Below are 27,679 nucleotides of genomic sequence, written 5' to 3'. Positions count from 1 at the left end.
CTGGCTGGTGAGTCTTGCCCACATGCTCAGGGTTTAGCTGATCGCCATATTTGGGGATGGGAAGGAATTTTCCTCCAGGGCAGATTGGCAGAGGCTCTGGGGGTTTTTCGCCGCCTTCTGCAGTGTGGGGCAAGGGTCACTTGCTGGAGGAGTCTCTGCACCTTGAAGTCTTTAAACCATCATTTGAGGACTTCAATAGCTCAGACATAGGTTAGGGGTTTGATACAGGAGAGGGCGGGTGAGATTCTGTGGCCTGCGTTGTATGGGCGGTCAGACTAGACGATCATAATGGTCCCTTCTGACCTTAAAGTCTATGATTCTATGATATCCCAAGAAAAAGAACTGGACAACTATAACACACTGTAATAGCACTACCTGGTGACACCTGCCATAATAATATTGTATATAAGAAAACATTGCATGAAAACACCCACCTAAGGCCAGGTCTACACTTACAAGTTTTGCAGACATACCTATGTAGTTAGAGTTATGATTTTTTTACGACACTTATTCTGGCAAAAGCCCTAGTGTAAATGCAGTTATACCAACAAAAAAGTGCTTTTGCCAAATAGCTTGTTTCATTCATTGAACCAGAAAAAGAGATACTGGCAAAAGCACTTTTGTGACCATATAACTGCATCTGTATTAGGAGGTGTGACGGGTTGAATCACAGAAACCCCCTTGGGGCGGCCACTGATGTGCCAAGACTACTTCTGCACCTGCTTTCCTGCTCTGGCAGCTTAGGACTTCAGTGCCCTGCCTGGTTTGAGCCAGACCTGCTAGCCTGCTGCAAACCCAGACCCAGGGTCTGAACCACGTCCCCTAACAGCTGTAGGCTTAACTGAAAGCAACTTACAGAAGTATTCCTGTCTTTAACACTTAGATGTCCAACTCACAATGGGGTGCAAACCCCAAATAAATCCGTTTTACCCTGTATAAAGCGTATACAGGGTAAACTCGTAAATTGTTCGCACTCTATAACACTGATAGAGAGATATGCACAGCTGTTTGCCCCCCCTCAGGTATTAATACATACTCTGGGTTAATTAATAAGTAAAAAGTGATTTTATTAAATACAGAAAGTAGGATTTAAGTGGCTCCAAGTAGTAACAGACAGAACAAAGTGAAACCAAGCAAAATAAAATAGAACACGCAAGTCTAAGCTTAATACAGTAATACAACTGAGTACTGATAATATCTCACCCTGAAAGATGTTTCAATAAATCTCTTTTATAGACTGGATGCCTTCCTAGTCTGGGCACAATCCTTTCCCCTGGTACAGCCCTTGTTCCAGCTCAGCTGGTAGCTAGAGGTTTCCTCATGATGGCTCCCTTTTCTCTGTTCCACTCACTTATATATCTTTTGCATAAGGCAGGAATCCTTTGTCCCTCTGGGTTCCCACCCACTCCCTTCTCAATGGAAAAGCACCAGGTTAAAGATGAATTCCACTTCAGGTGACATGATCACATGTCACTGTAAGACTTCATTACCCACTTGCCAACACACACATATACAGGAAGACTTACAGGTAAAACAGAGCCATCTGCAGTCAACTATCTTGGTTAATGGGAGTCATCAAGATTCCAACCCACCATTAATGGCTCATACTTTGCATAATTACCATAGGCCCTCAGAGTTATATTTCATATTTCTAGTTTCAGATACAAGAGTGGTACATTTATACAAATAGGATGATCACACTCACTAGATTATAAGCTTTGTAATGATACCTTACAAGAGACCTTTTGCATTAAGTATATTCCAGTTACATTACAGCCAAAATGCTTCTGAAATAAATGTAGTCAAACTTTACTAATTCTGGGTCACTGAGAACGAAAATGATGCTTAAAATTGTTGATTGGCTCTAGTTTTCAAGATATGCTATTGGGTCAGTATATACGACCCTTGACTTGGGAATGGCGGAGGATAAGTGAATTATAAAAGGAAGGGATCTCAATTTAAGCCAGAAATGACTAAAAGACATCTTTGACTGGATCTATGAATAAATCTATGACTGGGTTTGGACAGTACTTCCTTTTTAGGAAAAACAATGAATGATGCAATCTGAAGCTGGTACTGTGTCATACATGAGATGAATTGCATCATGTTATTCCTAGAAGTCATGGATGATGCAATCATAACGAAGCTTACATCACTCTGCTGAACAAATTGCCCTATATCAGCTCTAGAAGTCATACAGTGTCGTGCTCTCTTATTTGTCAGTGTTTGATTTTGCAAAGGGACACATTTCTGTTTAGCCAAAGTGAGCAGAGATGCCTCGTACTTGTGTGAACAGTGCAGATAACTTCTGCTACGTTTGTGGTGAAGTGACTTTTGCATCACAAAAGCGCAGTATAACCACTATGGTTAAGAAAGCCTATCACCTTTATTTTGGCTGCAAAATTGGAGATCAGGACAAGAGGTGGGCCCCACACATATGCTGCAACACTTGTGCAACAAATCTTCACTAGTGGTTGAACAGGAAAAGGAAATCTATGCCTTTTGCAGTGCCAATGATTTGGAGAGAGCCAACAGATCATACCAGCAATTGTTACTTCTGCATGGTGCCTCCAGTTGGGAAAAGTGTGTCAAAGAAGAAAAAGTGGACTGTGCATTATCTAAACATTCCATCAGCTATACGCCCAGTACCCCACGGAGAAGGACTGCTGGTTCCTGATGCACCAGAATCATTCTCACTTGAGTCAGATGAGGAAGAGGATGAAACTTCTGGTCCTGAATCATCAATGTCACAGGACCCACATTTTCTCCCATCCTCCTCCTCTGAACCACACCTCATAACATTCAGGTGAACTGAATGACCTTGTCAGCGATTTGGAACTACCCAAGAGTAAGGCAGAACTGTTGGGCTCCAGACTACAGCAGTGGAATCTCCTGGCAGGTGATGTTAGGGTTTCCATGTTCCGTGACCGTCAAAAGGATCTTGTCCCATTCTTCTTCATGGAAGGTGATCTTGTAGCCTGAAACAACATCGATGGTGTGATGACAGCCCTCAACATCGTTCACGATCCAGATGAGTGGAGACTGTTCATTGATTCATCGAAGACGAGTCTTAAAGCTGTTTTACTGCATAAAGGTAATGTTTTGCCATCAATTCCAGTTGGTCATGCAGTCCATATGAAGGAAACCTATGACAACATGAAACAACTTTTGAGGTGCATAAACTATGACCAATATCAGTGGCAGCTTTGTGGCGATTTGAAGGTTGTTGCTCTCTTGCTTGGTCTGCAGTCTGGATACACAAAGTACTGCTGTTTTCTCTGCGAATGGGATAGTCGTGCAATAGATTACCACTACATCAAGAAAGATTGGCCACTCTGACTGTCATTGGAGCCTGAGAGGAAAAGTGTTCAGCATCCACCACTTGTTGAATCAAGGAAGATTTTGTTACCACCCTTACACATCAAGCTGGGTCTGATGAAGAACTTTGTCAAGGCCATTGACAAAACACAAGCAGCTTTCAAGTACCTCCGTGGAAAATTTCCAAGGTTAAGTGAAGCTAAGATAAAGGAAGGTGTCTTTGTTGATCCTCAGATTCGTGAACTTCTTCGAGATGATGCATTTGACCATGCACTGCGTGGCAAGGAAAACACGGCATGGAAAGCCTTCCAGTTAGTGGCAATACATTTTCTTGGAAACAACAAGGCAGACAGCTACAGGTTGTTGGTGGAAAACCTCCTCAAGGCATACAAAAGCCTTGGTTGCAACATGTCACTAAAGATACATTTTTTGCACTCTCATCTAGATTTTTTTCCACCGAACTGCGGAGCAGTGAGCGACGAGCACGGCGAGCTATTTCACCAGGACATTGCAACAATGGAGAAACACTATCAGGGCAAACGGAGCCCATCAGTGCTTGCAGACTATTGCTAGACCACTAGTGACAAGAGATGCTCCATTTAATGAATACAAGAGACAAGCCAAGAAGCGCTGAGTAGACACTGAATAGGACTAAACTATGTACATAATAGTTTTTTGCCTTTTGTTTCATAACAAATTTTATTTATATAACCCTTTTGCTGATTTTTAAAGTGTTACATAAACAGGACAGGTGAAATATTATCATGTAAAGCAACCATAAACACATGAAAAGACCTAGGTTTACAATTTATGATTAAAACTCTACTATCTACACAATATACATAGACATAAAATGTAAAAACTTAAATATCTTAGAAACAGTAGCCAGTTGTTTTAATTGTCATATTTGAATTCAGCACATCAAAATACATAATAAATAGCACATTTTATCTCTGAAGCAGACGACTTCTCAAAAATTGTAGACCAGTGTTTTCATTAAATCATATAGAGTGCAATGTCACAGGAGGGTTTGGCCAGCATTGCTATACTGGCAAAATTCATGTGTGTGGCCAAGGCTTTAAATTAGTGTTGGCTTGTAATGGCTAAGTGTTTCCTTTTTACAAAATGTTTATTCTAAGAAACAAAAAGTGAATGCTAAACATAAGACCAAACTATGCTCTTGGATACATCAGAGCTGTCATGGAAGTAAATGGGATTAGAGTGCAAAGATCCAAAGACAGATATTGATCTCATTTAGTAAATGCATGAACCCTTCCAATTTTTATTTTACATGATTCAATTGAAGAAAAATTATTCCCCAAACCCCAGTCTTGATGGACCTCCACCATTCCTGCAGGGAGTCCTGTTGATTTTAGTGGGGCTCACCCCTTCCCACCTGACAAATTGGGGCTGTGCTGGGCCTCACTGGGACTGAAAGGGTGGCTCACCCCACACCCGAGTGGGACAGTACAGGGTTCCCAGAGGGATGGAGGGGGATAATCCCACACACACATGCAGTAAGGCAATGGAGGGGCTCACCTCCCCCCTCCCCATACATACACATACTAACTTGGGCAGTGCAGGATCTCATTGGGAGTGGAGAGGAAACTCATGTCCCCACACACACTGAGGCAGTGAAAGGTCTCCTTGGGGCACCCCCCACACACACACACTGGGGCAGTGAAAGGTCTCCTTGGAGGTTGAGGGAAGATTCAGCTCCTCCACATACTGGGGCAGTGAAAGGTCTCCTTGGGGGCTCCTCCACACCCACACTGGGGCAGTGAAGGGTCTCCTTGGGGATTCATCACGCACACACACCCTGGGGCTGGGCAGGGACTCACTGGGGGTGGAGGGGAGACTAACCCCCCCTCCACACACACACACACACACACTGGGGCAGTGCAGAGTCTCCTGGGGGGCTCACTCACCACATATACACACACTGGGCACTGCAGGGTCTCCCTGGGGGTTCACCCCCCCCACTAGGGATGCTAACTTTCTAATAGTACAAAATCGAACACCTAGGCCCCACCCCCCACGCACTACATTCCCCCTCCCTTCGTGGCTCGCTCTCACCCACCCTCACTCATTTTCACTGGGCTGGGACAGGGGGTTGGGATGCGGGAGGGGGTGAGGGCTCTAACTGGGGATGGGGCTCTAACTGCAGGGTGGGGCCAGAAATGAGGGGCTCAGGGTGCAGGAGGAGACTATGGGTTGGGGCAGGGAGTTGGGGTGCTGGAGGGGGTGAGGGCTCTGTCTGGGGGTGCAGGCTCTGGGATGGGGCTGTGGATGAGGAGTTCAGGGTGTGGGAGGTGGCTTTGGGTTCGGGTGCGGGGGGGGATTTGGACTCCGACTGGGGGTGCAGGCTCTGGGCTGGGGCCAGGGATGAGGGGTTTGGAGTGCAGGAGATGGCTCTGGGTTTGGGGAGGAGGCTCAGGGCTGGGTCAGGGGGGTGGAGCGTGGACTTACCTTGGCACAGTGGGGCTAAGGCAGGCTCCCGGCCTTCCTGTCTCCTTGGTGCCCCCTCCGCTTCAGAGCTGGATCTGCTGGCTGCTTCTGGGGTGCAGCGTGGTGCCAGGTCAGGTAGGGACTAGCTCCACACACTTACACAGACATTGGGGCAGTGCCGGGTCCCCTTTGGGATTCACCCTCTACCCCCAGGGTAGTGCAGGGTCTCCCCCTGGGGGCTCACCCCCACATACACACACACTGGGGCAGTGCAGGGTCCCCTTTGGGATTCACCCCCTACCCCCAGGGCAGTGCAGGGTCTCCCCCGGGGGCTCACCCCCACATACACACACACTCGGGCAGTGCAGGATCTTCCTGGAGCCTCGCCCTCATATACAGACTAGGGCAGTGCAGGGTCTCATCCCCCACATGCACACTCACTGAGGCAGTGCAGGGTTTCCCTGGAGCTGATGACTCACCCCCCACATACCCACGCACACTGGGGCAGTGCAGGGTCCCCCGGGGGGCTCACCCCCCACATAGACACACACTGGGGCAGGGCAGGGTCCCTGGGGACTCACCCCCCACATACCCACGCACACTGGGGCGGTGCAGGGTCTCCCTGGGGGCTCACCCCCCACGTACACACACACACTGGGGCGGTGCAGGGGCTCACCCCCCACATAGACACACACTGGGGCGGGGCAGGGTCTCCCTGGGGGGCGGGAGGGTCTCATGCTGGGACTAGGACTGGCTCTGGGTTCTCTCCCCTGGTGCGGCGCTGGGGCCGGCCGGATAAGGCGGCGGAACCCCGCACAGCGGCCCGCGTTGTGCGGGGAGGACTGTGCGGAGGGACTCGGGGCCGGCGTGTCTGGCTGGCAGCCGGTGAGACGGGGCCGGGCTCGCTGGGTCGGGCCGGCCGGCGGCGGGAGCGGGGCGCCATGGCCGTGGACATCACGCTGCTGTTCAAAGCCAGCGTGAAGACGGTGAAGACCCGGAACAAGGCGCTGGGGGTCCCGGCCGCCGAGAGCCCCAGGGATGAGCTGCTCAAGCGGGGCAGCCAGCGGCCCAAGAGCGACTTCTCCTGCCGGGCCCGCGAGGTGGTGAGTGCGGGGGCCGGCGTAGGGACTGTCCCGGGGAGGGGACCCAGGAGTCCGGGGAGGAAGATGGTTATGGGGGTAATGGTAGTATCAGCCAACAGCCCCGTCTGCAGAGGCGCCGAGCCCCCAGGCAGCCCCCTTCCGCAGCTACAGGTGACCCGCAGATTAGTGCCGTGCAAAGTGATTGCGGGGGCTGACTCTCTTCTCTTCTCCCCCCTTTTACTTCGTGCACTTGACAACCCTCCAGGCACCGGTCTCTTTCCCCTTGATAGCCCCCTCGTCCTGCCAGCTGCGGTGCGCATGGAGTCCGTCGGTGGCTCTGCGTGGCTGCAAGGCTCTGTCTTCGCGAGTCAGATTGCAGGTGGAGGTTTTAGGAGGTTTTTAAAAGGCTCAGTTCCCCCTAAGACCCAGGTGCTGGCCGGGCACTTCTGAAAAATCTGCCCAGTGGTCGTTTACTTTCTGTTGTTTGTGTGGGACTTTCACGCAAGAAAACGAGAGAAAGAAAACATTAGAATAAATAAAATAATAGCAAACAATATGATTGCAAAACTCTCAGTATTTGGTGTGGGGACTCAGGAAAACTTAAAACTACTCTCAACCCTTAAAAAAAAAAAAAAAAGAAACGGACTAGTTTTCCGGTTGACATTATCCCTTTGAAACTAATCCCTCCCCCAAGTGAGTTGGCAGATCCTCAGTAAGACATGCATATTGTTTATAATAATGACACGTAGTACAGTCTTTGGTGGTGTTATACAGCCTCTAGTCTGTACTCATTAGTGCTGATTCTGTTGCCTGCAAGGACCAGAATTTCCAAAGACACAGAGTCATCTCCTTTTCTGTAGGCCCTGCTCCTGCAAACATTTATGCATGAGTGTAAATTTACTAATATGAGTAGTGGTATAGGAATTACTTAAGTTTATTCACTTAAGTAGTTCTAGTATGTGCATAATTACCAGTAGTTTTTCAGAATTGGGGCCATACACACTATCAGTAGTTTTCTTGACCACTACTCATGCATAGCTGGGTTGCAGATTTATGTATATGTTCTGTGTGCAGATAAATGTTACACACCATTCTTCTTGCATCTGAAGAAGTGAGGTTCTTACCCACGAAAGCTTATGCGCCCAATACTTCTGTTAGTCTCAAAGGTGCCACAGGACCCTCTGTTGCTTTTTACAGATTCAGACTAACACGGCTACCCCTCTGATACTTGACACCATAAAGGTATAGTGCCATAACCATGTTTATAAATTGTATTCACCATGAACCTTTTGACAGCCATACCTGCCTTCTGTTCATTAATCTCCCTCTTTGGGATTTAGTCTGTCATTCCAATCATCTGAACAGCTTTAATGAAGTGCCACTTTTTAAAATCAACAACCAGAGAAATGTTTGTTTCTGGAGTTGAGGTTTTTTAAAAATAAATTTAATAGGCTAAATTCAATCCTGGTTTAAATATTGAAATCAGTGGACTTGTACCTACATACACTAGAGCTGAAGTGACCTGGTATCTATAAATTAAATATATAACCTGCAGTTATTGGGAACAAAAATATGTATATTAGAGAGAAAATGCATTATTAATAAATGAAAATGTTGTGACACTTTTGCTGGAAGGTATCCACAGAGTTGCACTTTTTGGCATAATGTCACAGGAATATTTTACTTTTGACAATATCAGAGATTTGCAGAATTAAAATCCCATTTAAAGACTATTTTGTTAGTTTAGGATAATTAATAAAATTGTGGTGGTAATTTGACTTTATCAAAACTGGAAGCTTGTCTCCAGGAAATCTCTCATCTTAAATCACTTAAAACTGTAGTCATAAGCACCAGAAAACTTCATGTTCCAGGCTTCTGGGCAATAGCATGAGTGCTGCCTAGGCAAGTGGAAGTGTCGGATTTCCTGCCTGCCAAACAAGGACAACAGGGTTGACTGGAAGTGAGTGACTGAACATGTACAGCAACACTGAGATGCCAGTTAGAGGGGCTAAGTATGAATGGCACCTTAGGGTTAGTCTGCACTGGCAATGCTAAAGTGCTGCCGCAGCAGTGCTTTAACGTGGCTTGTGTGGTTGCTGTCTCCCAGTGCTCTAAAAAAACCCACCTCCACAAGGGGCGTAGCTACCAGCGCTGGGGGCCTAGCTACCACCGCTGATGCACTGTCTACAATGGCGTTTTACAACACTGAAACTCTTGTTCAGGGGTGTGAAAAAACACCCCCCTGAGCGCAGCAAAAGTTGCAGCACTGTAAATTGCCAGTGTAGACAAGCCCTTAGTCATGAACAGAGCAATAAGCTGAGCTGTCAGTTTGAGGGGAAGGAGGGATGAGCTTACCTGATCTCAGCCACATAGAAATTGCTTCAAAAATTAGTTGATAAGTGTAAATTAGGATAAGTGTTCTGCTAAGCATGCATACCTGAGGCTGAGTTCCAGTTTCAACATGATGCCTGGTCAGTGGTCTCTGGCGACTTCACAGGAGAGATTGGATATGGGTTTGTCAGCTACTTAAGTAGTTCAAAGTATTTTTGTCAGAATGGCAACCAATGGTTTAATTTTCCAGCCAAACCAGAGTAGGCTGTGTAGCAACCTTTAGGGCCTTGCAAACTTGGTCATAGCTGTTTTTTGGAGATACGGTTTGATATTAAGAGGGAGAATAATGCAAACTATAAGCTGCAGTCCGAGGCATTTATTTTTGCTGGAAAGGCAAGAGATGGTTGGCAAATTAAACTAAGTCTGGGTAGGGCTTGTAGTAAAATAAACTACACTGCTACCTCGATATAACGCTGTCCTCGGGAGCTAAAAAATCTTACCGCGTTATAGGTGAAACCACGTTATATCGAACTTGCTTTGATCCACTGGAGTGCTCAGCCCCACCCCCCAGAGCGCAGCTTTACCGCCTTATATCCGAATTCGTGTTGTATCGGGTCGCGTTCTATCGGGGTAGAGGTGTATAATTTAATTGTTTGCTACTGCAAAACACAACTTGATTTGATTATGCGGAAGAGAGAGCGCCTCTCTCTTAATACTTTTACAGGCTTGCAATCACAAATTTAGCTGGTTTTGCCGGAGCTAGGCAATTTAACTTGCAAATTAATTGTTGATTTACACATTAACTCCTAAATATATTGTATAAAAATTATGCATACAGGGTTGGTTGATTTAAAATAAAAAGATGTCGGGAACATATCAGACCACTATTTTTTGTCTTAAAACCTCTCCCAAAAGCTCATAAGTCAGAATCAGCAGAGGTTAATTCTGCAGGCCCTGGGCTAATAGTAGAATATGCTGGGGAACAATAGAAATTTAGAACAAAGCACAGTTTTCATAATTTATGGAACACTAAATATCCATGTCAGAAAGATGAAATATTTAATGTAGTTTTCAGAAAATATGAGATGCTCACTGATAAGGGCCGACCTATTGCAGTCTATTCGATTCCTTATAGGTTCTTGTACCGCCTTCCGTCACCAATGTATCAGAGCACCTTCCAGGAGTTCATTAAGCAACATAACTAACATCTCTCATATATGGTTTGTTCTCTCAGCTTCTTCTTAGAGGCAAACTTCTGTGTGTTGTGTATTGTTTAGGTAGGCTTGTCTGTTTATAAATAATTACACGGTACTGTGTGTTTATGCTAGAGAAGGCAAGATCAAAGAAGTGTGCCTTGCACTTGGAGCAGAAGGTAGTGAAGTTTGTTCCTCAGTCTTGGACCAGTCTGCAAGAAAGCTCTACGTTCTGCACAGATGAGTTACCTTATTGTAGAAAGTTCCACTGTGTGTGAAAAGTAGAGTAATTGAACCATGGTCCTCATCACAACACTTTAGACAATCTTTTAGCTATCCTGGTCCCTGACCGTTGAGTGTCTTGAAGATAAGGACCAAGACCTTGAACTCAACTCAATATTCCATGGGAAACCAATGTAGAGAACAGAGGGAATAGGTTTGATGTGCTCAAGGTAACTCTGGTTGGTGGATTTATTTAAATCAAAGCAATTTAAATCACTGATTTAAATCATGACTAAAATCAGCAAGCAGGAAACTTTTTGATTTAAATAATCCATTATAATCGTGTTTTGCATTTGTACTTCTTAGTTACTGTTATGAGATGGGTGAAACCTTGTTATAGGTCGAGTTAAACCCTGCTGAGAAGGATGGGTATGAACTGAGCCTTGAATTAACATAACTATAAGAATAAATTAATCACAAGCCCTTACCTAATATTAAAGGGTTATGTGAACCCGCCCATGAGTTTGGACTGAATGGGTGGTGGTGGGGGGTTTGCTGAGTATCGTGTGAGAGAGTTTGAGAAAATAGGTAGAATACAGAGGACCAGAGAATGATATAGCTGGAAGGAGCAGCTGAAAGTCCAGTGTTTGACCTTAAAAGAAAAGTAGGGAGTGGTTTTTGGGTCGGGGTGCAGGATGAAAAGAGTGCTGTGCTGTGGTGCTGTGAGGAAAAGAAGCTGTTTCCTGCTTGATTCCTTCTGCATTCAGAGACACATTTGTAAATAAACCAAACTGCATCAACGAAATACCTGTCTATTACCAGTTTTTACTCCCAGCTGGAACAAAGCCAGGGCCCCAAAGTTTGACTAGCTGCTCAGATCAAAAAGGGGCAACGTTATTTTCCTAAAGAAAGGTTGTGTCTCATTAGTTGGTAAGCATTAAAACATGTTGAAATCAACATAAATGTGGCCTCTACACTAAATTTGATGCTTCTTTTTGCTAACTAGGAGGATGCATTATATCTATACAAAGTTATTTAAACAATTATCTAGCTTAATTTACATTTATTCAGATTCTTAATTTTTCTTTTTTTAAAATTGTTAGAAAATGGTGAATGATTAATTTCTTATTTAGTAGAAGAGGATTAATTCTTTATTTGAGATTGTTTTATGTCAAGCTCTATTTGGATGGAAATTCAAATTCAATTGAATGCATAAAATCAACATTTTAACCTTTTGATTAAATATATATGGCAGCCGACCGTCTCAAAAGACTATGGTGTAATCGGCAAAGCAGTTCAGTTACTGTGTATCAAGCATGGTGAGTGGCTAAATAGTCAATTCTCAAGCAACAGTCCTTGCCACTTACTGTGCAGGTGTTAGGCACAGGGCCAGAGAATGAAGCCAGTTAACTACATGAGGCTTGACGCCTTCTGTGCTTTTCTCTGCACTTTCCTCTCTCACATCCACCTCTCTTTGGGTACATCTACACTATCCGCTGGATCGGCGGGTAGTGATGGATCTATCGGGGATCGATTTATTGCGTCTCATCTAGACACGATAAATAGATCCCCGAACGCGTTCCCCGTCGACTCCAGAACTCCACTGCTGCGAGAGGTGGAAGCGGAGTCGACGGGGGAGTGGCGGCCGTCGATGCCGCGCTGCAAGGACGCAAAGTAAGTCAATCTAAGTCGATCTAAGATACGTCGACTTCAGCTACGCTATTCTCATAGCTGAAGTTGCATATCTTAGATCGATTTCCCCCACCCCCCAGTGTAGACCAGGCCTTTGACTCTGTGGTGCAGTGCAGTCCTCTAGTGAAAGGAGGGCGTGTCCACCGGGTTGAGGAGCTCCTCAAAGTGCTCCTTCCACCTCTCAACCATCTCCTCTGTCAAAGTCAGCGTTTCACCACTCTTGCTGAGAACAGCCTGGGCAACATCCTGCCGACCCCTCCTAAGGCGACAAATGGTCTTTCCAAACTCCTCCCAAGCCCGAGCTTTCGCTTCAATGACCACCACAGCTGCAACTCTCTTCGCCAGGGTGAGGGTCGGGTCTGATGCAAGGATGGCAGCAAGAGGGATGGACCACGATGGACTGGCCCTCCGCAATGGAAACTGGTTTAAATTTTTTCTTTCATTTTGGGGTTTATGTTTGCAACAAAAATTAATTCGTGCATAATTATAAATATATATTTTTATTTTTTGTGATATCACACATTTTCAGTTATGGATAAAAAAGGTCTTTATTAGGTTTATTTTTAAGTTGTAATAAGTTTATAAGTTGTAAGGCTATTTCTTCATATTTTGCTTTGTAAGCATCTTTGTTTTAAGCAATCAGAACCTTTATTCTGGTAATCAGTATTATAAATACAACAATATATAATGTAACCATAGCAATCCCTATAGCAAAATTGTCGAATAATCTGGAAGAGCACAAAATATAGAGCATATAGAGAATAATATAATCCCCCTTAGGGGAAAAGTTATAAATGGCTCATCCCTCAGCCAAATGAGTTGTTATCCCTATGGCATAACTTACCAGCTATGGGGCATCAAAAATCTTAAAAATCCACATTAATCAGTTAAAATGTTTAAAGAAAAAGCATATTATTAATATTTTGCAAAATGGTTTTGTTGGCGTGTTTTCTAAAATGCTTGTTAAATTATGAATTTAAATTGTACTGAAACAGACAGACAGTGCAATTTCTGGGAATGAGAGGATTTTCTCAGAGGTTTATACCTGAATCTGCAGAAATAGCTGTTCTCTTACATACTTTAATTAAAAAAGATATTGGAAATCAAACCTACAATTGACTGAAGCAGTCACTAAATTGAAATGGGCATTAGCCTCAGCTCCTGTATTGGTTCAGCCTGACTATTCACAAACATTTGTGTTGGAACAAGCTGCTACAGAAGAAGCAATGGCAGCTGCCCTGGGTCAGTACAGGAATTCAATTGTCTATTGGAGTCCAATTGTTTATGCATCTCAAGTATTAACTACAGTAGAACAGAAATATTCTTAGTGTAAAGAACATATGGTGGCTACAATTTGGACTGTTAAGCATTTTGCTTATATTGCCTTTCATAGAATCATAGGACTGGAAGGGACCCTGAGAGGTCATCTAGTCCAGTCCCATGGACTTATGGCAGGACTAAATATTATCTAGACCATCCCTGACAGGTGTTTGTCTAACCTGCTCTTAAAAATCTCCAATGATGGAGATTCCATAACCTCCTTAGGCAATTATTCCAGTGCTTAACCACAGACAGGAAGTTTTCCCTAATGTCCAACCTAAACCTTCCTTACTGTAATTTAAGCCCATTGCTCCTTGTCCTATCCTCAGAGATTAAAAAGAACAATTTTTCTCCCTCCTCCTTGTAACAACCTTTTATGTACTTGAAGACTGTTATCATGTCCCCTCTGTCTTCTCTTTTTCAGACTAAACAAACCCAATTTTTTCAATCTTCCCTGATAAGTCATATTTTCTAGACCTTTAATCATTTTTGTTGCTCTTCTTTGGACTTTCTCCAGTTTGTCCACATGCTTCCTGAAATGTGGTGCTCAGAACTGAACACAATACTCCAGTTGAGGCCTAATCAGTGCGGAGTAGAGTGGAAGAATTACTTCTCATGTCTTGGTTACAACACTCCCGCTAATACATCCCAGAATGAGGTTTGCTTTTTTTGCAACAGTGTTACACTGTTGACTTATATTTAGCTTGTGGTCCACTATGATCCCCAGATCCCTTTCCGCAGTACTCCTTCCTAGGCAGTCATTTCCCATTTTGTATGTGTGTAACTGATTGCTCCTTCCTAAATGGAGTACTTTGCATTTGTCCTTATTGAATTTCATCCTATTTACTTCAGGCCATTTCTGCAGTTTGTCCAGGTCATTTTGAATATTAATCCTATCCTCCAAATCACTTGCTTGCAACCCCTCCCAGCTTGGTATCGTCCACAAACTTTATAAGTGTAGTCTCTGTGCCATTATCTAACAGAACCGGACCCAGAACTGATCCCTGCGGGACCCCACTCCTTATGCCCTTCCAGCATGACTGTGAACCACTGATTATCAATACCCGGTACATCCTAGTACAATTCTTATTTCCCAAGTATTAAGGGAAACCCAAAAAAGGATTAATCGGTTAATTAATCACAATAATGATTAAAACTGGAAATTATAGTAGAGCTAAGGAAATAATGTGCAGTGCAATGCGTACATATACATTCATAAACATTCAAGAAGCTTTAAGAGATATCCAAATGGGGAAGATGCCTAGCTTAATCACCAGTAAATATTTGCTGGATTGGTATAGGAATGAAACGCAACTAGTCACAGAGATTGTTACCACAGCTAGGTTTCCCAGGATATCAGTGTTACCACTTTACAGAACGTTTGCAAGTTTGTTTTTCACTTTCCCTTCCAATAATTGAAAATAGTATACGTTCACTTTGTAGGGGTCCATTTTTAAGGGACGTGTCAAGGTCTCCCACATACTAGTAAGACACATGGATGATGGCAAACACCAGTGTTCCATCTAATTTTTTACGTCCATGTGCGGAATGAATTTTGTTATGTGCACCAATATGGAGGCGATGTGTGACACATCACCTTCGTATTGGTGCACATAACAAAATTCATGTGATGGGGGTGTTTTCAGTTTACATGATGATTTAATGTTTTTTTTTTTTTTAAAAAGAATTGCCATAATGGGCCAATGTACACATCAAGAATATGCTAGACTGCTTTATACAGGTATTGAGTATGGAAGAAAAGAAAAATTCCCCATCTCAGCGGTTTACTGTCTGAAATTACACTTGAGTACAAATCCATAACAAATGACGGTGTATATGCATGTCTAACAAAGTTTTTAACCACCAACCCACCTGCCTGCCCTGATATATTGACATTAGTAAAAAGACAGTTCTCGTTGTCCTGTAGCATTGCAGTGGTGATGGTTTTTCCATAACATATTTAAAAACCAAAAACAAAATCAGGCATACACTTACAGCAAAGCAGTCTCTTGCACTTGTTATAGGTAAAACCAAATGGGGTTAAAGCATCTACATCAGACTATTCTTTACTGATTTGAAGGGGGTCTAAGAACAACATATGTGGACACAGTCACAATATGTAATCAGCAGCAACAACAGGCGGAAATAGAACGCTGCTAGTCTATCTAACTGGATCTAGATTTCAAACAAAATAGCTGTTACCCATATATTACAATAGTTTAATAATGTTTGCAGTGTTGTTGTAGCCATGTTAGTCCCAGGATATAGGAGAGAGAAGGTGAATGTGATAAGATCTTTTATTGAACCAGCTTCTGTGGTGGATGAGACAGAGGCCTGGTCTATGCTAGAAAATTAGGTCGGTTACTAAGGGAAGCTACTGACACCATAGCGGCATGAGTTCCTTAACACTTTATGTATGTTAATACAGTACTATGTTTGCTAAAAGTTCAGGCTTGGTATGTAGGGTATAATAATTGAGGAGACTAATTTCATTTAAGTCTATGAGAAAATTGAGAGGACGTCAGAACTGAGTCTGTTTCATCATAGTTAATTAGTTATTCTGTGATGAAATACACCAGAAGAACTAGTGCTATGAAATCTTCTCAGAAAGAGACTATGGGACAAGAAATACTACCAAAAATGTCAGAATTGAAGTTGTTAGAATCCTTATATAATATATATAATCTTAAACAGATTTACTGTTTAGTTTATAGACTTGACTCTAATGGTTACCTAATAATTCCCCAAAGAGAACATATGCCTGCAAATGTATTATATAGTATTCTTGGTATTGCCAATTATACTCTTTAGTAGAAATTAATTAATATGACCAATTTTGGACTACAAGTTATTTTTAGTTCACTTTTTTAAACTGTGGTAATGAGTTAGAGTCTAATAAATTGGGCTCATAGCTGAGGTCATTAGGAAGAAAAAACAGATTTATTCTCCCTCTTCTAACTATTAAAAAGTTCATTATTTCATAACATATTTCTTGATATTCTTGATGCTGTGTTTTGTACAGTACTTGCACACAAACTTTTATCTTTTGAATGATTCCAAATTTTACATTTTTTTTAGCACAATTTAAATGCATCTCTTTCCAGCATGAATGTCAGATTCTGCTTCATAACTGAGGTTGAAAGTGATATCTGATTTATTATCAGCCTGATTCTTTTTTATTTTTCAACCCCCCCTTGCCCCCCCGTTGCATTCCCTCCCTCCTTCTTAGAGAAGAATTTTGTCCTAAAAGATTGAGGGAAGCTATGAAGATCATATTAAAAGTGCTGGGGAAGAAAGAGTGAAAAGCAATAAGAGAAAATGATATGGGAAAGATATTAAAATGATTTCAGAGTACAATAAAAAGCTTTCATTCAATCAGCTAATGGTCCCCATGTGATTGTTTCTGGTTTCAGCCAAATTCGTTTAAGAAATAGTGGTGAGTATACATGGTCAGCCTTTGGAGGATGTAGTTATGAGTGTCCTTATTTTTGGGATCTCTTAAATGTCAGTTCAAATTCAGCTACCTTTAAGAAAAGAAAAGAAAAGTAAACTCCTAACCCCGTTGTATAAGTCGTTTTCTCAATATAAAGTAAATGACAAGGCTGAAAATTACGGTGATTTTTCCCCCCTCTGAGTTGCTAGTTAATTTTGCCACTGTGGCTAATCGACCATCCTGTGGCAGTGAAGCATCCAAAAGTATTCCAAGTCTGCCACTCAGTATTCTGAGGGCATATGCCCTCTGTGGTGAAGAATATCCATTCCTCCCCATCCCCCCATTTTAGTCTTCCAGGGCCAACTTTGATGCCCCTGGGTCACTGACTTTTTTTGGATGAGGGGGCAAGGGGATTTTTTTACTGGGTTTTAACTGTGGGAGGATCTCCCTAGGATCCTATTGGTGGAGTTAGAGCCACTGTAAACTCTTTTCAGCCGCTGGCTAGCAGTTGAATTGGCTTCTCCTCTGAGTTGCTGACTTGATATCTTGCCACAAGTACAGGATAAGTTCAGTGGAGGCTCAGTTACAGGCTTCTAGACATGGTGGATTGGGGAAGAAGGGAGGATTTGGCCTCTTGCTGTCCTTAGAAGCAGGCCCAATTGTGGCGGGAGATGAACCCCAGGAAGGGGAGAAACAGAAAGGAGACTGGGGGGAGAACCTCAGAGGGAGCAGAAGGGGAGTGAACTTAAGTGGAGGAACAGTGATGGGGAAAGACAGGCACACAGAGAGGGGGGGGGGAGGACTGGAGAGAAAGTGGAATACTGAGTGAGATCCAGGGAGCTAGAGAGAACAGAAGAAGAGGAGAGACAACTGAACACACAGAGTAGGGAGATGGACAAAACAAATAGGACAAATGAGAGAAAGAAAATGAGGGAGAAAACAGAAAATGGCATGGAGAGTGATAGAATGGGTCTGAAATGGGAGGAGAGAAAAAGGGAATGAAGAAGGGGAAGCAAGGAAAAACTTAGAAAACTTTTAGATTAGTGAATTCTGTTTCAATTATGCTTTATTTTTTATTTTATTTTTATTATTCTGACAGATGTTATGGATCTCTAAATTTTGGGAGTAGGATGGGCTGACCATTTTGACCACTTCTGTCATGTTCATATTGTTGGCAGTTTGGATTCTGCAGTTAAAGAACTCATGAAAAAGACAAAAATCAAATTTGAAATTTAGCCGAGCAAACAGAAAATCAGCTTCATTCTTTGGAGAGTTGTCCACTGGAGAGTTTTTCCCCCCAGATGTTGCTTGCTTTGAGAATACTTCAGCTCTTTTTCTTCTTCAGGAGAAAGCTGAAGATTATCATTTCTCCCTTTCCTTATTTTAAATAAGTTAGGGGAGGGGAGCTAGGCCTGTACTTTTATCGGTGCGTATGGCATATGTCCCACATTTTAATTGATGTAAAAAAAAAAAATCATGACGAGGCAGGGAGGGATACCCTATTTGTCTTGGGCATTTGTAGAATGCTGTTCACCACAGAATCTGCTGAATACAGAGGCGGGCCGAAGTGGTTTCCTTTCTCTGACTAACAGAATGTCAGAGAGATCATAGATCTTAGGAACTTTGTGCTGTGAAACTTTTACCATATTATCAGAAATACAGTTGTGCTACTGTAGTTTAGGACTCTAGCAGTGATTATACATTAAATTTTGTCAGCAACAAAATGGGAGTCTTTTGGTTGTCGTATTCTCTCTCAACACAGGTACAAAGGCACGTGAGTAGGAAGTACTTAAGATGTGGCCATTCAGAGCTGAAAAACCAAAGAAACTGTATTGTGTAAACAAATAGTAATAAATATTTGCTGTCAATATGTGCTCAGGTAACATTTATGCTGCAGTATCTTTGGAATTGTTTTTGTGACCATAATTAGATGCTAGGGTAAAATCTCAATGTTAAGCTGTTTCCTTGTATTTTTTGGCACCTAATGGATTAAAATTCTTTTTGTTTCAGCATTGATGAAGAGATATTGTATGTCAGTAAAATATTGTGTAATGTTCTTTGTCTTGTGATCTCCATGCCAGTACACCTGTAAAATGTTTTTCAAGGTGGAGAATAAGTAGGTCAAGGATTGGAATTACATCTTTAGCAGTTAGAGCAATTAAAGGGTAAAATTGTGGGGTGAGGGGAGTTGCCAACAATTTTTGAAAAATGTTTCTAATAACTAAAATATTACAGTTTAATTGCTTAGAATGATAAATAGTGGCTACTTTACTAAAAACATAAGTTTTCCTGGTTTCAGGGCAGTGGTGGCAAACCTTTCTGTCTGCCAAAAATAACACTTCATAGTTGTCAGGTGCCAACCTTTCAGGTGTTTGTTTGCCTCTTCTCACCCTTTCATTCCGACTCAGCTTCCATCTTTCCCTTTGTTTGGGGGCAGGGACAGCAGTACAAACACGTGTACCTCATTTACTCAAGTTTAAGTTTCTGCCTTCTGTTTACACAAATATTTTGTCTCACACCTTTGAAAAAACAAATACATTTAAAGGTAATCCATCCCTCTCCTAAGTATTGTTTTCCTGGTAAGTAAAGTCCTCATGATGAAGCCCACAATGGATGAAATTTTTAAAAATGTTTTCACCCGATTATCTATTTTTAATACATACTAAGGTATCTTGGAGGCCATATAAGTGCTTAGATGTAGATGAATATGAAAAAATGAACTTGTGCAGAATCACTACTTGAATCACCATCTGTCAGGCATTTCCTTTTTTGGTTGACCATTTTTTCTCCTGGGGTGTTGTGGATTTAATCTGATTCTTGTATGCAGCGTGACCTGTGTCCACACTGCAAAATGGACGGAAGGAAGGCTTGGGCTCAAACCAGGGACAGAGTCTGGGCTTAGTATGCAGTGTAGCCATATCCCCCAGAAACTCTGAGAAAAAGCATATCAGTTAATGAGACAGATTAACTAAGATTAAGAGCAAGGTCTTAATGTTTTGTGGACACTACCGAGTTGAAACTCTGATGTAGAAGGCTTCGAGCTGGCTGCAAACTGAATTTCACTACTGTAAAAAAATTTCAAGGTTTTGGAAATTTTGTTATCCTGAATCGGGATGAAAAGCCAAACCCTGGACATTTTTTGTGGAAGTGAAATTTTCCAATATTTCATTTTGGAAACATGGAAATATTTCCACTGTGGGAATGTTTCGGTGTTTTCAAAGCAGAATATCCTCCCCAGGACACTGGAATGCCTGGCTCCATGGCAGCCTGTGAGCTCTGCCTCTGCAGTAGCCCATCAGGTGAGCTGCTGGAGAGCTCTAACCCCATAGCATTCCATCAGGTGGGCTTCTGAGGGGACAGGGAGGTGGGTGGGTGAGTGAGCAAGAAACCAGACAAGTTTCTGTTGGAATTTTTGTAGAAACTGACATGTTCCCATGGAGAATTTCAAATGTGAAGGATCAGCATTTTCTGATGGAAAAACATTCTGTTGGAAAATTTCCAACCACCGCTCATGACGCAGTCTCAGAATTTCTTGTTTTCAGACTGGCACTATGCATGCAGAGCTAAGGTTGCTTGAGTAATTGGATTGTGTGTGTATTTGCATACCTTCAGATAGTTTGGAAGTTGTTGTAAAGTGGAAACTTAACTTGGAATTTCCAAGCTTTCTAGTGTTTCTGTCATTTGAGGAAACTCCAGCATTCTTTTAAGAGGTTTTTTTGGCTGAACTAAGTGATACATTCTTTCAAATTTAACTCCAGGTTTACAAAGTTTTTGCCTGGGAATTTTTTTGATTTTTTTATTTGATTAGGGGAAGAGTGCGAGCAATGGAGGTGAGAGTTAAATAGGTATCTTACAAAACTCTTTGAACTGGAGGTAATATATTATGCAAGGATAGAAAAATCTAGCTTACTTTAATTGTAAAAACAAATAACCGAGATAGCAAACTGATGTGAAATAAAAACGTGATCATGATGATAACCATTTAAAGATTTGTGGAGAAACAAATATTTATTGAAAATAAAAACCACGTCTAAGGGCCCTAATGCTGACGTTTGGAAATATAACCGTGTTGTGGTATTTGGAATACCCTATGTCCCGTACAGTAGATATTGTTTAAAATTGCTTGGGAACTGGAGCTTGCAATTGTGAGTTTGGAATGTCCTGCGGATAATTAAGTTGTGGTCAGGTTTTAGAAAAATAAAAAGTTCTCGAACTATGATTTTATAAACATGCTACAATAACATTTCTTTATATTTAACAGTTTCTTGTAGAAAGCTGATACTCTCATAAGGCATTGATTAAAGGTAAAACATCAAGAAAGAAAAAATATTAAATTAAAACTTCACTTAGGATGTTGACAGTTGGCTTGTAATATTAAACAGATGTGCATGTTCTTGGGATATTCTTTCAGAACTTGGTTACAAAGGTTTTATTTTTAAATGATAGCTACAAATTTTTGATTATTTTTCATTTCTTTTTTCTTCAGCTTTTATTCTATATTCTACTCTAGATAGATCCACCTGGATAATATATGTAGTATAATTTTTGTTGTATTGTTCGGGGAGGTGAAGAGTTTCACCATGTAGATTTAAATTGGAGTACAGCAGATTTCATTATCTAAAGGATTTATTGAAAGTGTTCAGCGATTCATAGGCCAAATTGTACTGGGAGATGTGCAAATACTGCTTTTATTGACTTCATCGGGAAGTATGTGAGAGCAGAACCTGGCCCATTTAAGCTGTACTCATTGAAGAAACCGAAATAATGCTATTACATTTTCAAACCCTAAGATTTAATTTAAAAATCTAGTTTAATACAATAAGCAGGGAAATATTGAGTAGAAGTAGGAAGATGTTGTTGTCACTGCATATGGCATTAATGAGGCAGTGGAATACTGTGTCCAGTTCTTGTGTCCACACTTTTAAAAGGATGTTGAAGAATTGGAAGGGGTTCAGAAAAGAGCTACAAGAATCATCAGAGATCTAGAAAATCTGTCTTGCAGTGAGATACTAAATTAAATCAACCTATTAGCTTATCCAATAAGAGGTTCAGAGGTGACTCGATCATGATGTAGAAGCACCTATGTGGGAAGAAGATTTGTGATAGTGGAGGGCTCTTTCATCTCTCAAAGGCATAACATGATCCAGTGGCTGGAAACTGAAGTTGGACAAATTCTGACTAGAAATAAAATGCGTATGTTTAACAATGAAGGCAATTAATCTTTGAAACCTAGAGATGTGGTAGACGCTTCATCTCTTGAAGTTTTTAAATCAAGATTGGATATCTTTCTAAAAGGTCCTCTCTAGTTCAGCCAGAAGGTGTGAGCCTGATGTAGGAGTTATTGTGTGAGATTCTTTGGCCTGTGTTATTTAGCAGGTCAAACTACATCTAGGTGCCTATGGTACTACGGTCCCCATTATTATTCAGAATGTCCCACTGTCTTGAACGTAGTTATCTTCGTAACACCCATGTAAGAAGGGAAGTACTATTATTCCCACTTGACTGATGTGGAACTGAGGCACAGAGAGATTAAATTACTTGTTCCAGGTCTCACAGGAAGTCTATGGCAGAGCAAAGAATTGAACCCAGGTCTCTCGAGACCCAGGAAAATGCAGTAACCCTGGGACTATCCTTCTTCTGATCACAAGCATAATGTTCTAGTCTGGCCTTAGAAGTTATGAATCTATGAATGTTCTGTCTTCGTTTTAATAATAAGAGAAGTAAGCAATGATGCATTAATTTAAAGCTTTTCTAATGTAGCCGTACCAGTCTTGAATTTAGTCTTATACCTAGTTTAACCATCAGTTGTAGAAATTACCTTTGTGAATTAAGAGAGCTTTATTTTCTGTAATAGTTTGGTATTGTGGTTTCTTCCTACATAAATATCAGTGGAGATACTCAAATCTAAAGAGTATTTAATCATTTTATTTGAGTTGGGAAGCGAGCGGGGTGGGGGAATTAAATAATTACATCCTTTGAACTGCTTTGGTCTTTATACCATCTCAGTTTCATACATGTATCAGGTATCCCTTTCTCGTATATTCTACTTCTCATTTCTCTTAAAAAGATCATGATATTCAATTTCTGCAATAAAATAAGTACAACTGGCTCATTAAAATATGAATTTTGTTTTATTCAATGATATTCTTTCAGTTTCCTAACATTAAATTCTCGCCTTGCTTAAAAACCCATTGTATAATATTACAGATAGGAAACACTTATGAAAACACAGATGCTGCATCTGTATTTTGATCACAGAATCAAAGGTGTAAAGAATCAAGAGAACACTGTAAGGACTTATCTAAGAATTAAACAATTTGAATAAAATCTGACCTTGCGTATCATTTTATTTCATATTTACCATTCTTATGCTTCATGGCATATAAAGTGCACTATACTGTGGTCTATGATGGTAGCATTGTTTGAAAATGTATTGTCCCTGTCATGGAAAATTACAGTAGTTTTAGATGTAGTTTGTGAGTTCACACAGTCCATTTGGAATACCGCTTAGCATAATTTTCTTTTGTTGGAAAAATAAAACGTACCTTTTTTTAAAAAGTTTTTTTTTTTTCCCCTTAAGAATGATGGGCTGAAAAGAAGCCTTTTCCTTTGTTTCCTAAAATGGGGGGAGGTGTATTTTTATATGTTTATTTTTAACAATGTTACCCCATATAGATAGTCACATGAACATTATTCCAATTGTAATGAAATGTAGTCAAAAGCACCCAGGAGAGATCTAGGAAATAATATGGTTACAAATATTCATTGTCTAAATCTGCTCTGGAGTGCATGTGAATAGTTGCCATAACACCAATAGGCGTCATTCATGCACATCTGAGGACGAATTTGGCTAAGGGTGGCTGTGTTGTCAGTGTTTTTAAATAACTATGACTACAAAAAAGAAAGTAAAAGAAATCTTTTAAGATTCTTCATATTTTTTGAATTTTTTCTGCTTTGTGTTTAATTTTGTTCCGTGGACAGAACACTTTTTAACTCCTAAAACATAACAACAACTACTTTATCCATATTGTGCAGCAATTAAATTAACATTGAAATATACTAGTAGAATCTTACTCATTTCAATGGGACTTTGTCACTATATATCACACAATCCATGCATTAGGACATTGGTACGTTTTTGTCATAGAAGTAGTATGATGAACATTATACTTGTATATTCTGAAGCATCCACTTAAGCTTTTGTAGTAGCTACCTCGAAGTTCAATAAAACCAGGGTTTGGCCCTTAATGAGAAGAATCATTTGAAAGTAACATGATTAAAATATTAAGCATTTGAAGTTCCCTGAGTAAATGCCATACTTTCCAGCCTCTCTCAGCATCCTGTATGGAGACAAGAGGGTTTACATTAACATATTTGATATTATCCTTATTACCAGTGCTTAGATCCTAAATCTTTGATGAAATACTGTCCTAGGGCTTGTCTACAAAAATTAATGTGAAATAAGGCAAAATTTACACTTTCAGTGTAACAACTATGCCTGATTAAGTCTACTTTATTCCAGAATAAGAGTGCCTTATTTCAAAGGATTAAGATAACGTGTAATAAAGCACTCCTATTCCAGAATAAGAGCATCCACACATGGAAATTAGGAATAACTATTCCAGAATAACTCCCTATGTAGACAATCTTGTCTGATCCTGCAAAAGCAACTGCTTGAGTGTAAGGGCTGGTCTACACTGGGGGGAGGGGGGAATCGATCTAAGATACGCAACTTCAGCTACGTGAATAGCATAGCTGAAGTCGACGTATCTTAGATCGATGTACCTCGGATCCTCACGGTGCGGGATTGATGGCCGCGGCTCCCCTGTCGACTCCGCTACCGTCTTTCGCTCTGGTGGAGTTCTGGAGTTGACGGGGAGTGCGTTTTCGGGGATCGATTTATCGCGTCTAGACAAGACGTGATAAATCGATCCCCGATAGATAGATTACTACCCGCCAGATCGGCGGATAGTGAAGACATATGCTAAGGGTCTGCACAGCCAGATCTCTTCACAGGATAAGGACCTACATGTATTTTTGCTCAGATACAACTCATTCGTATTCTAGTTGGAAGATTATTATATAGAACAAAAAGGCTGAAGTGCAACTTCTGAGAAATTAATAGTAAAATATAAAAACCTGTCCTATTTTATTTAAAGAATCTTTCCCTTTATGTGTTGAGGCTGCAGTCTTCGCTGCTACATAGCATTCTGATTGGTTATTGTTAAATTATTATTTATTATTTGTACTTCGGTAATGGCCAGAGTTCCCAACCAAAATCAGGGCTCCACTGTGCTGGGCACTAACAGACATAGAATAACAGGAAGCAAGATAGTCCCTTTCGTGAACTGCTGACAATCTAAATAGACAAGATAATCAAAGGGTTACAGGGGAAGGATATACGAAATCCTGGCCCTATTGAAATCAGTGGCAAAATTACCATTGACTTCAGTGAGGACAAGATTTCACTCATGAAATACAAGCAAAGTAAACAGTGATGATCAGCAGATGGCATGTCATGTTCCACAATTTTTCTTGTTGATTTGAGGGATGGGGTGGTTCACTGGAAGGGAAACCTCACTCTCTTAAAATGTGTTTAAGACCCATTTCTGTAATATGCTTAAGCACATGTCTAACTTTAAGCATGTGAATAATGTTTAAAATTAGGAATGTGTTTACATACCTTACTGAATTGGAGCCTAGAAGAGAAGTTTTATCAGTTACTGAAAAGCCTATCTTTTATCAATTACTGTAGGGAGTTGATCTGACTGCTGTTATGAGTAAGAGCATTCATGGTTTAATTGGATAATTTATGGATTCCTGTGTAGATATTTTTCACCCTAAAAGATAGCATTTCTAAGAGTTTCTATATACCAGTTGCTGAGTAAAATTTTCAGTTTTCCAAAAGAGTGCAATTTTGAAAATATGTAAGAGATGTAGCTATTACCCTACATGCACGTTTATAATACTAGAAAATGGGCAGCTTATTACATTCAAAGACAGGATCTGATAGGCCCAATTTGCTTAAAACATCAGTTATTGAAGATATACCCCTGGGAATTTGAGAAACCATTTAACAGATGAAAGTACATTTTGAAAAGTTCAACCTTACAGGCAATCATAAAATGAATCAAAACAGTGCTTTCCCCCCTGAAATGTACAGAGCCCATCTGTGTCTAATCCAGTAATTACAGACAGAGTTCAATTACCTTTTCAAACTTGGAGCAGACTGGAGACTAGGCAGTGAACAAATGTAGGGTTTTGTCTAGACCTCAATTGACCGCAGTCTAAAACTTGAATTTATATCTAATTTTTTTTTTTTTTTTTTTGGTTTGATAGCTCTTAAAGGATTCATTTCGTTACCTAGTTGCCAGATCATGAAAGCTCTTGTTGCCAGGCACAGTACTAGCTACTGGTCTTAATCCCTTTAAAGTTAATAAATCTGCACCTAGTAGTAAGAGTTTTGCAGGATGGAGACCTAGTATTTTATTTTCTCAATATTAAGCTAACACATTTGAAGTGCAACAAAAGCTTTTGTTAATCAGCTGTTACAATTCTGTGTCTTTTACAGTGCAGCTTTTAGTTGAGACTTTAAGCTGTACTAGATTAAGTTTTGAAGAGTTGTAACAATGTTTTTAAATTCTATTGTGCAGTCACATAAATAGATATTACATCCTGAGAAAATAATTGTTGGTTTATTCTGAAAAATATAATCATGATAAGCTTTTCAGTTGCCCAACTTGCCTATTGGCACTGATCAGAAACCAGGATTAAAAAATTCAGATATTTCACTTATTTGTTTGTTTCAGATGGGATTCTGGATAAAAGCAGATTATAGCCAGAGTAAATGGGCTATATGTTCAGTCACATAAGAATACTCAAAGAACAGGCTTCACTGTAGTAGTTAATAGAGAGTCCATGGCTGCCAAGTCCTAGGTCAGACAACTTTTGTTATCAGCTCACAAAGTATATAAATCACCAGTTCATTATCTTATCTTTGGGAAATACATGGTGTGTGCTGCATCGGATAGTAGTAATATTTCCATCCTAACAATCTGAGTGATTAATAAAGTGGCGTATATATGCAACCATTAATTAGGAAGTGGTCTGTACAATAAGGATGATATACAATATGCAAACAGATCCTGTTTTACTATACAGAACGTGATCCTAAAAAGTAATGGTGGCAAGTTAATTTCATTCATTTCATACATTGATGGCAACAGTGTGAAGAATAAATGTTGTGTTTTTAACATATGTTCATACATCAAACTTTTGCTGAAACATGCAGAAATAACCTTTGTCAACATACATTATTATGAATTATAGGGGGTTATTGGTGTGCAGATAGTGAGAGAAAGGGATATGACTATAGTAATAGACACATCCAGTTTAACTTTCTGATTTATAATGGTGTAGTAATCAGTATTGTGTAGTAGTTGGTGTACAGAGTAATTACTAGTAGTTAAGAATGAACCTGGTGATGACTTCTCATGTTCTCAGCTACCATTTTATAACAAACAAGACAGACTCTTCCCAGTGAATAATCAGCTTTTCTAATGTATTGCAACAATAGGGCTTTTTTCTTTTTCTTTTTTTCTTTTTTCATGTTTAAATAACTTTCCTTGTTGGTAACAAAA

General features: G+C 40.8%; 1 protein-coding gene across 5 annotated transcripts in view; it reads left to right on the top strand.

Moving 5' to 3' along the window:
• Positions 1 to 6,510: 6,510 nt before the first annotated feature.
• STX18 (syntaxin 18) overlaps positions 6,511 to 27,679 on the top strand; it is a 95,771-nt gene continuing 74,602 nt past the window's right edge. Inside the window, exon 1 of one of the 5 annotated variants that reach the window (XM_034771318.1) lies at positions 6,511 to 6,869. In XM_034771318.1, the coding sequence (XP_034627209.1) occupies positions 6,708 to 6,869 (162 nt within the window). In that variant the 5' untranslated portion in view covers positions 6,511 to 6,707. The remainder of the gene's footprint in view (positions 6,870 to 27,679) is intronic. The other 4 variants (XR_004645826.1, XM_034771317.1, XM_034771319.1 and 1 more) reach the window with 4 other exon arrangements.

Source organism: Trachemys scripta, chromosome 5, assembly GCF_013100865.1.
Source record: "Trachemys scripta elegans isolate TJP31775 chromosome 5, CAS_Tse_1.0, whole genome shotgun sequence".
Lineage (NCBI taxonomy): Eukaryota > Metazoa > Chordata > Testudines > Emydidae > Trachemys > Trachemys scripta.
The sequence above is the reverse complement of the archived record's forward strand: the minus strand, read 5'-3'. Positions and strand labels throughout refer to the sequence as shown.